This window comes from Centruroides sculpturatus, unplaced genomic scaffold (genome assembly GCF_000671375.1).
Source record: "Centruroides sculpturatus isolate CEXI.00-Female unplaced genomic scaffold, Cexi_2.0 scaffold84, whole genome shotgun sequence".
NCBI lineage: Eukaryota > Metazoa > Arthropoda > Arachnida > Scorpiones > Buthidae > Centruroides > Centruroides sculpturatus.
In genome coordinates, this window is record NW_019384316.1 from 488,225 (window position 1) to 499,368 (window position 11,144).

At 32.1% G+C, this 11,144-nt stretch overlaps 1 protein-coding gene across 1 annotated transcript; it reads left to right on the forward strand.

Annotated features, from left to right (window-relative positions):
* Nucleotides 1-16: 16 nt before the first annotated feature.
* On the forward strand, nt 17-629 carry LOC111623314 (protein ZBED8-like). The gene has a single exon (XM_023365849.1). It carries the CDS (start codon nt 114-116, stop codon nt 627-629), a length of 516 nt encoding a protein of 171 aa, XP_023221617.1. The 5' UTR covers nt 17-113.
* Nucleotides 630-11,144: the final 10,515 nt, after the last annotated feature.

Below are 11,144 nucleotides of genomic sequence, written 5' to 3' on the forward strand. Positions count from 1 at the left end.
GAGGACTGAAGACATCCTACAGCATCTCTCTTAATATTGCAAAGAAAGGCAAACCGTATACTATTGGTGAAGAGATTATAATACCAGCTATAAAAGATGTAATTGAAAATGTTATGAAGAAAGACTCCCAACTAGTTTTAAAATGCATACCATTAAGTGCCAATACTGTGCAACGACGTATCGAGGAAATGGCCGATGATGTGGAAAGAACTTTGACCTCTGAGCTCCAGCATTGTAAGTTTGCTATTCAACTTGACGAATCAACTTTCGGAAGTTCAAATCTTCTCATGGCTTATGTTAGATTTCATAGTCCATCCCTGAATGACACTGTTGATGAATTTCTATTTGCTAAATATCTTGAAACTGATTCAAAAGGTGAGACAATTTTTTTATGTTTGCAAGATTATTTGAACAAGCACAACATTCCTTTCGGGAATATTACCGCAGTAGCTACTGACGGTGCACCTGCTATGGTAGGCCGTTACAGAGGATTTTTCGTCTTTCTGAAGAAAAAGGTTCCCAAAGTACATACTGTTCACTGTGTCCTACACAGGCAGCATCTTGTAGCCAAAAAAAAACTGAGTGGAGAACTTCATAATACTCTAAAAGTGGTCAATAAACAAAATTAAAGGTCATCCTCTCAATTCCAGACTGTTTGCAAAGTTATATGAAGAAAATAATGAAACTTTCAACCAATTACTTTTGCACACCGAGGTAAGGTGGTTGTCAAGAGGTGATAGGTTACAGTGGCTTGTTGACTTGTAGGACTCAGCTGAAGAGTTTCTTAGGAATGTGGATCCATCGTTATGTGACCACCAGTTAAAACAGTGCAAGAACCATCTGTTCTATTTGGCAGATCTTTATTCGAAATTTAATATAGTACAGAAGCGTTTGCATGGAAAAAATGTTACAATTGTTCAAGCTGGAACAATCATAATGGCCTTTCAGGTAAAAATGGAGCTATTTAAATCTTCACTGGCACGAATCGATTTTGAATATTTTTCAAACTTGCAAGTACTAAAAGTAAATGAAAAGATTTTTTATTGTGAATTGGAGATATATATTAAACATTTTGATAAATTAAGAGAAGACTTGGAGAATATGCTTGTTCCCGAATGGTTTGCTAATCCATTTGATGTAAAAATAAATAATGAAGGTAGTGAACCTGGCTTAGAAGATGAGCTGATTGAAATATGTGTAGATGTCGAAGCTAAAGCGTTGTTTAAAAACAAAAACCTCAGTGAATTTTGGAGCAATAACAATACTGCCATTAAATATCCCAAGCTCAGAGCAGAAGCCGAACCTTTCTTACTTCGTACATGGTTGAAGATGGTTTTATCCACATGAATACAATTTTGACAATACAGAGGAACAGATTGTACTTGGAAAACCGTGGTGATTTGCGACTAAAACTTACCGAATATCAATAATCTTGCTGCTTCTCTTCTAGTTGAATGGAAAATACCAAAAGCAAATGATATATACATTTGTTCAGTTTACATACATAGGAAGGCGTGAAGAGGGGGAGACGGATGGTAATTAAAGTAAACACATTTTCTGTATGTACTGTACATGGAATTTATTTGGTTACTTTCTAATTCAGTTTATAACATTTTGTATACGTAATGGTATAAAATAAAACTGTATATATTTAACTATTTTCTTCAAAAATTAATTATACAGTATATAAATATTAAAATTACATATTCAGGTAATTATTCTATGGTTATAGCTTTTTCAATCATTCAATGGTAATGGTTTTGTTGTACCTTTATCAAGTTAATGTAGAAATTTAAAACTCTAGTGTATATAATTATAATTTGTGATTGATAAGATCGTTTCTTCATAAAATCTGTTAATCAGGTACAGTCGACCCCCTATAACACTGTTGATTATTCCGTTTTATATGAATTCCATGTTGTACGAGTCACTTAGATTTTACAAATACGTGTGCCGGGCTGTGAACGGCTCATGTATTTGTAAAATCTAAGTGACTCGTACAACATGGAATTCATATAAAACGGAATAATTAACAGTGTTATGGGGGGTAGACTGTATAGACAAATTTCCATATATCCATAATTTTGCTATTGTTTTTTAAGATCAGTGGAAAATATCTCCTTTTTCTGTTAATGTTATTGGGTAGATTTTATAAGATAGAACTATAAATTCTTTCGTTGAGTTGTTATGCAGGTCTTCTTATTGCTTAACATCAAAAATATTTAATCTGGGGGTCGATAAGAAGGGAAATATTCTATGAAGTGATCGATGAAATAAAAAGTTTGGGGACCCCCTAGTCTACACATTTCCACTGTCCTTAGTTCGTCCGTAAAGACAAATGTATAAAACTTAGTTAAAATAAAACTAGAAGTTTTAAAATATTCTATTTTGTATTCTTTAACATAAATATATTGTTACAAGTTTTATCAATTTATTTATTTCTTAAAATAATTTGGTATAAAAGTATATGAAAAGCTGTTTGGAATTTCAATATACGTTTCTTGTGAAATTACATTTTGGCAATGAAAATATCAATATCCAAGCGAAAGGGTATTTACCTGACCTACTTATTTTCAATAGAAAATATATTTTATTCTTTAATAAACGACGACTTTAAAAAAATATATAAATCTTTATATATTGCTATTGATTATTTGAAAATCTTCGGGTTTTCATTTTTTAAATCTTTCATTTATCCTTTAATATTATGCGATTCTGATAGTTTATATTATTTTCTTAGAAGGTAAGATTTTCTAGCAGAAAGTATCCTTATTTTTCTTTTATAAAAAGTAATAATAAAGTCATAAAATATATATGTATTTATGTTAAAATAGGTTTTACGAGTGACCATAAAAAATGAATTTTTACTCTCACGTCTCTGTTATATATAAGAGGGAAAGTACTATTATACATAGGGATACAAAAGTAGGTATGCAGTTGTGAATAAAAATTACTGTATAATATATTACTATATGTTATATATAACATATTCTTCAGGGCTTATCTCTTCTGGATATTTTGGATTCCTTCCATCATTACCGTTCCGTCCCATTGTGGGCTTATCACACCCATGTTGGGCATAATAATAAGGCCACTCTAAGTGCTTACAGAACGGAAAAAAAATGAAAAATATTTATAAATAATTGTAGAAAATTGATAAAGAAGATATGTCTGTTTGTTTCCTTAATCTCGAGAATGGAGTTAGATAGCTGACTGGCACAACTCCACTGCTAAAGGAAAAGTATGATTTACAGGGGCAAGTAAATACTAATTGAAGATGGAGAGCATATATTTTGAGTTAAATAAATTAAAAATATGATTAAAATTTGAGAGAGAAAATATATATGTTACTTTTTAAAACATATATAGGCTTATAAATTATATGAAGGTCGTTTTAATATTATAATTATAAGTGATTCTTAAATACAGAAGTAAAGAAGCCAGAGCCTAGAGATGGATGAGTTTCTCGAATAATTGTTAGACTAGTTCTTATTTAAATTTTACAGATATATAAAGTAATACGGGTAATGTGGGTAATTGAAATACACATTGTCTACAGATATATGTTTATCCACTTATTCCTTTTCTGTGAAAATTAGATTGTTTGAAGGAAAATATGGTGGCATAATACTATATAATCCGTTCTCTACTTTGTTTAGAGACTCAAAACGTGTTTTTTTCAAGTTTTCAAAGTTCATGAAGGTGTTCGACAGCGTTACCAAGTTGGGAAATTCCCTGTAGATTTTTTCTATAAGGAGAAATATTTTTGGAAGAACCTAGAGGAAACTCTTTGGGGGAGGTAAATGATTTCTAGGCAGAGATGGAAATCCTGGGAGATTTACAGCCACGGGATAAAAATATATTTGTATTTTGATACGGTCACTGTGTTTTTATCTTAACCAAAAGATCACGATTACAATTCCAAGGTTAAAGGAAAGGTGTATCTCTTCTTATTCGCTTTATTTCTCCTTAGCTCTATCCCTCTTCACAACTGAGAAAAGTCTGTCTCGCGTATTATTAAGTGGCCATTACATCCAGCTTGCTTTCTGAGTTTTATTTCATTATTCGATTTCTAGGGGGAATTGTTTTTCGTTTTAGGGGAAACTACTGCTTGAGACATGGCAACAGTGGTGCTCGTGTGACATAAATCTGTACTGGGATTACATGTGCTGTGAAGTGTTTCTGAACAGTTTCTGAAGTGCTTTTGTGGTAAAACTCTTTTATTAATAAATGAAAAGAAAATTACAATATATGTTTTAGCTACATTTAAAGTTTGATATTGCACAAGATAATTTTTATAGGAAAATAGGAAATATTTTAGGGGATTAAATTCACTTTTACGGTTTTGTGCAATAATGTTAAATTTAAAAGAATATTCTTTTAACAGTGTTTTATTTAGCAATTGTGTAATAAAGATACTTTCTTTTTATTATTATTATTTTGGGTTATTTACACTTAGCATCTGTTCAGGTACATTAAAGATATCAAGTATTTTAACACATCATCATTAACACAGACATTTGACTATCGATATTTCACGTCTATAATAGTAACTCTTAATTTAAGAAACAAGGAACCTACCAGTGGTCGCTGGTTTCCTCTTGACCAACGTGCTAGCTACATAAAGTTTTTTTGGGTTTTCTTCTCGTGTCTAATACCTAAGTAGAGGCTGGTTTCCTGTAGAAAATCATTCGGGAATGTAACCCTTCTTGGAGATCGCCCATGCGTTGTCTTATATATATATGGCAGCAGAGGCATAAGCACGACCGCTGGCTGTGTGGATTTTCACATACTCTTCTGTCACAGGGTTACTCCTAGCAAAATAGAGCAACTTGCCACATATCATAGGAGCCAGTGGCAACAATTTAGAGCTTTTTATCGGGCTATATTAAAGAAAGAGTGTACTGTAACAGATTCCACACGATTGATGTCTTAGAGGATAACATTAGGAAGGTCCAAAGCATTGATATTGCGTATTGAAACGAGTTATAACATTCATAGGCTTTTCATTTAAATTAAATTAATTTGATTCAAAAATTTTTAAATGTAACTGCTTCAGTACACAGAATAAAGAAAAAAAAACATAACCAATGTTTTAATTAAAGAGAAAAATTTAAATAAAAAACTTTCAAAGAGTTTCATTCTTTTTATCTTTTCAAATGATCATTATTATTTCAACTAATTGGCAAAAGTACAACACTTAGAAAAAAAAGCTTAAAATAAAGATAAGAGGTAAAATAAATTATAAATAAATTAATTAAATGCATAATAAAAAATTTTGTACATGTAAAGAGAGCTTCCAAATTATTATAAAACAATTTTAGGGTTCTTCAGCCTGCACGTTTACTTCATCTGTTGCATTGTGTAACTCTAGAAAACTGTTTGTTAAGCTTTGGCACCGCAACACATGGGCGATCTGCCTAGGGGATGCCTTCCCGGAGATCTTTTCAAGGGTAACTGACCCCTATTCAGGCGTTACAGATGTGAAGAAAATCCGGAAAACCCCAACCCACGACCGAACTCCAAGTGTTCAGGAGACGGAACAACTAGATCACCGGTGGGCCCTGTAGCAAATTAATAAATCTAAATCCATGTCTTATAATAAGATCATTGTTGAAAATGTCGCAGCAACCTATTTTGCATTTCTAGTATGTTTTATTGACTCCTATATTAGGAAGAAGAAGGGCCCAGCATCTCCACAAATTGCTAATGATAACTCTCTAGAGATCCGCTTCTATCTTATTCAGTTACATTACTGAACTAACTGGTTTAATTGGATTTAATAATAAATGATAATTTTAAAAATAATGTTACAGTTTTTCCAGATTTTCACTCAATTTATTTTCTAAACTCTCCCATGATTTGTCTATCAAAAACATTTGTTTGAACAAAGAACGTCGAGTACATTTCAACTACAGCTTTATTCTTTAAAAGTTTGTGTATTTACTTTGAAATTTTTTATAATCCATAATGTAGTCAGGTATTAAAAACAAACTTCTACGTTCAATAAAATACCCAGAATAAGATGAAACTGCTCGAGTAGAAAAATATATATATATATATTTAATCTATTTTTATACATTTAACAATAAGAATTCTATTTAAATTTTGAATAGAAAATATTCTTCCTTTTACTTATTTACTTTTCCCAATGAATGAAGACAAAGTTCCTGTTGTTAGTTTGAAATAAAATGACATTTTTAACATTATATAATACTTAAAAAACACAAAATTCTTCTTTATAGGAAAGAAAATAATAAATTGATTTGATACGTTGTAAGAAACATCGATCATCCTGGAGTTTTCTACAATTTCCACTATTACTTTTATTCCTCCCAGTTGAATTCAAAGAAGAAACATAGTTTAACAATCTTTTTTGCTTACTTTTTATTAAAAATAATTCTTTAAATCTATTGTTTCTGTGTTTAATCGAAAAAAAATCTTCAGCTGTTATAAGAAAAGGATAGAACTTTCTTGCAGTGGAAAAGAAATTAATTTATCTTGTCTTTCGATACTGAAACAAAAACATTTTCGTGATTAAGTAAAGAATTCTTCTAAATACCAGTCGACCCTCTATAACACTGTTGATTTTTCTGTTTTATATGAATTCCGTGTTGTACGAGTCACTTAGATTTTACAAATACGTGTGCCTGGCTGTGAACCGCTCACGTATTTGTAAATTCTAAGTGACTCGTACAACATGGAATTCATATAAAACTGAAAAATCAACAGTGTTATAGGGGGGTCGACTTGTATAGAACTAATTTTTTTAGATTTCTTATGCCTGAATGGTTGAAGAGGTTAAATATTTTAATATCTGCATATAAAACTGTCTATATCTGATATTAAACTTATATTGATTAATTATTTCCGATAATTTTATATGTCTTATTTTATGATACAAGGAAATGCCATCATCACGTATCTGTAATATTGATTATTCATAAATATTACTTGTAAAATAGAACAATTCTATAATAATTTTAACTTATTTGTATTCATTGAAGTGTCCGGCTTCAAAAAAAGACGTAAAAAATATAAACGAATAAAAATTGTATCGGACGGGATCAGAGTTGTGGTCAAATTGCTCAACAGAGTAACGTAAAAGCGCTCCCCTGTACACTAGAAAAGACTCGAAAAGTCTCACTATGTTTAGAATTGTCAGTGAAAGTGTTCTTTGGAAGTCTTCGAAAGCCAGACACGCAGTCAAAGACATTACTCACAGCTTGAGAATGGCCGCATTATCGGATTGAGTGAAGTAAGGTGGCTCCTTCGTCGAATTTCTCGTCATCTGGACTGTTCTGACCTTACATGATCTGACCTGATTGTGAGGAGTTGTCAGGGCAATAGATACGTAAGGATATACAATGGGTAGCCCCGGACGCTCCAGACACATCACCGTGAGAAACGATCATCTGATCGCTAAGCAAGCCAAAAGAGCTGTAATGGCGATTTTATCCATCATCAAAAGAAGGCTTAAAGCATGCCATAAAACTATATAGCTTCCCATACATTTGGCAGCTGCAAATGGCATACATGTCAACCCCTGCATGCGAATTTGCCAACAATGTTGAAGTACTGTGACAGAGAAGCATGAACATCTGCGAACTGGCAAAATGTCTTCAGCAAAGAATTCTGATTGTGTTTGAGAACGGACTATTAACGTGTTAAAATACAAATGACCACTATCGACTGCCTCAATCCTGCTTGGCTTTGTTTTTGAACGACACAACTCTTCCTACTGCTGGCGTGCTGTTGGAGTGCCCATTTCGTATGAGAGACGGGTCACGCTAATAGTGGAACAAGGAACACTTAAAAAATTCTTGGCTTGCCAGGATTCAACCTAGGATCTCGGCTGGTAGATGGCCAGATACGGTAGGCTGACACCTTAATCGTATCTGTGATACGTTGCCTCTATTCTCATAATAATAAAAGACTGAACAATAGCTATCGGGGACTGCTTTAATGACTAAACTGTCAACATGTAGGAATGTGTCCAGGGAGGAAAAAAAATTAAAATTTATGCGGAAAATGGGAGGAACATGTAGATAACTTCCGACTGTCGTGCGTATAATCCGTGACCACTCTGTATCTGTTCGCACTATAACTTAAATATATCATTAAATTACAAACTATACTATAGTTTTCTGAGTATATTTTTCAATGTTTATCGACACATTATATTTGACTCATTTCCAACAATTTTAATACAAATTGTTAGTACATATTACAAGTCTGTCAAAAATATTCATTCTCGTAATAATTTTAATACCAGAGGGTACCGTAACGTCTCTGTAGGCTGTTCAAATGGATAAAATTCCCCTTAAAACATGAGAATGTATTGCTTAAAAATTAAACCTAATTTCCGAAATTATTTGCGTCAACCAGTGGACCCAATACTGTACATAACACCACCGAATATTTGTAAGTTAATTTGTCTTGATTCGCACCTGAGAAACGAATTTTAAGAAAATATGCCTAAAGACATAGATAAGATGGGCAGAGCATTGATAAAAACATACATAGTACAGTATATTTTAAAATACAATATAATAATTTTGCATACAAAAGGTATAAAACCTATAGATTCATAAATAAACACTTCACCGTCAACCGTGGCATGTGACAACGAAACATTAGGCAGTGTTCTCGTGTTTAATTGTGTTTAAACGATTATAATACTGTAATATATTGATAACTTACAGATTGTCTTTTCTTCGAGATTGGTTATTCTATTTCATTAAAAGTTTATCGAGCGGAATGCAACTATTGAGTCTTATCGTGGGTTTGCTGATAAACGTAATTGTTGCAGTGTGGCAGAAGAGATAAATGCCTAAGGCTCAAAAGATCCGGTGAGTACTTATATGGAAAACTAGCCCCTATTTAAATGTTACTGACGTAAATAAAACCCGGAAAACTCCAAGCTGCCAGCCAGTTGTTCAGGTGCAAACACACTACCTGTGTTCAATGGTTTTATCCACTCGGCCACTTGTAGGCACGGAAATTCGAGTAGGAAAGAGTTTGAAGAAGAGTAGAATCAGAAAGATTCGAGGGTTATATAGCTAATCGGGGCCTTCTTCCCTATGGTTTCTATATCTGGTTTTCGACTATCATCTAGCTAACTCCTTTCTCGAGATTCAGAAAAGACAGGACAGGCGACAATGAGAATTTATAGTTTTACAATTTTTTTTTAAATTGCAGCCTAATTAAATAAAGAAAAATATTAAAAATTATGCATGTATATAGGTTTGCATAACTGGTAAGGGCGCATGTACTTGCACGACTTTCCTGCCACTTGAATAGACTGCTTTTTTTCAATCAGTTCCACAATAATGCTGCTGGATGATAAAGGATGGAGCATTTTTGAAAAATTGTGGGGTGCTTTTTAGTCTCACTAATTCGTTCCACAGTGCCAAGAGCAGTAAGCTGACATCTTTAGCAATTTGCCAACTAAAAATCAAAGATAAGAATAAAAAACTGTATTATTTTGACACGAAAGTATTTTAGTTGCAATGTCTAAAGATGACACTTGAAATTGAAAGCTTCGTTTTTTGTGACAGTTGAATTAAATTTTTTCTGTTTTATAGCTTTTTTACACTAGGAAGGGAATATAAAAAGCATCAAATCATTTGAAAAAAGAAAAAAGAAAAGGAGGAGGAGGAGGAGAAAGTGATACGTCAGATTAGATTATGGTTTAAGTAACGTAAAGTGTGATCTACCAAGGGTATGCCTTCCGGATGATCTTTTATAATAAACTGTCCTCTATTTTGGTGTTAGACAAACGAAGAAAATCCGGAAAACTGCGTGTTTTAGTGTCTTTTATTCACTCAGCCACTGCAGATACGTCAGATTCTTTCCCTAGCCATCTTCTTGATTCTTATAAACAATAATCTATTTATTGTTTTATTCTTTGTTATTGAGAATCATTTAATATCAGCATCGTTTCGTATATTGTATCAAACGTATCATTTATACAATATCTGAATAGTGTGACATACTTTTTAAAAGAAACAGATAATTAAGACATTTAAAACTGCTTTCTCTCTCTCGACTTTCTTGTCCGAATCGTCGTCACGAACTTTGTCCTCGGCAATCTGATCCTGATAGGCCTGTTATTTATCTTCCATTGAAAAAGAATACACCCCTTTTCTTCCATCTCTCCCACCACCGATCTCGCCCCTTTTTATTTGGGTATTCTGGCTTTTTCCTTTATTATATTACATGTTATATATTATTAATGTGGTGTTTCTATCTTCCATCAAAATACCAATTATTCGAATTACTTTTAGATGAAATTTCATAATACAAGTCGACCCCCTATAACTCTGTTGATTATTCCGTTTTATTTGAATTCCGTGTTGTACGAGTCACTTAGATTTTACAAATACGTGTGCCGGGCTGTGAACGACACACGTATTTGTAAAATTTAAGTGACTCGTACAACATGTAATTCATATAAAACGGAATAATCAACAGTGTTATAGGGGGTCGACTGTATAAAATATGAAAATATTCTATTCGAAAAGATGTTCCAAATCAAATTTTTAACTTTTATCGGGGATTTTTGAAATCCTTTCAGTAGCCATAACAACAATAACTTTAATCCTTTATTGAAAATTTGCTTGCTTTGTGATAATCGATCGAGTGTATTCGGTCTCCAATTTCTTAAATATATTTTCATTTTTTAACAAAATTAATATATTCCAGCAAATACTTTTTATATTTTTAAACATTTTATAAAGTAAACTGTCGCTACAATAGGAATTCTTTTGTCTGTAATGAGATTTTCATCGTTATAATCCAATTAAATTAAAAATTTAAACAATTAAAAAGCTTCTTTCGGTTTGACTATTAATAGTAAAAAAACTTCGTTATGTTATATAATAATCTTTTTTTGGTATTTCATGGTGTAAATTAAAGGATTAAAATCAAATTCAGACTTAAATAATACCGTTTTTTCCAGCAATTATAACGTATATTCTTTGTTTTTTTTTTTACTTTACTTGATCACTATAATGTCATCTGAAGTTTTTAGTGAAATTATTACTAATGTTAATACATTTTAAGTGATAAGTTTAACCAATTTATATGATTTTTAGTATCTAGATGTTCTAGTGTTGTAATATATCATACGCTTTAACGCT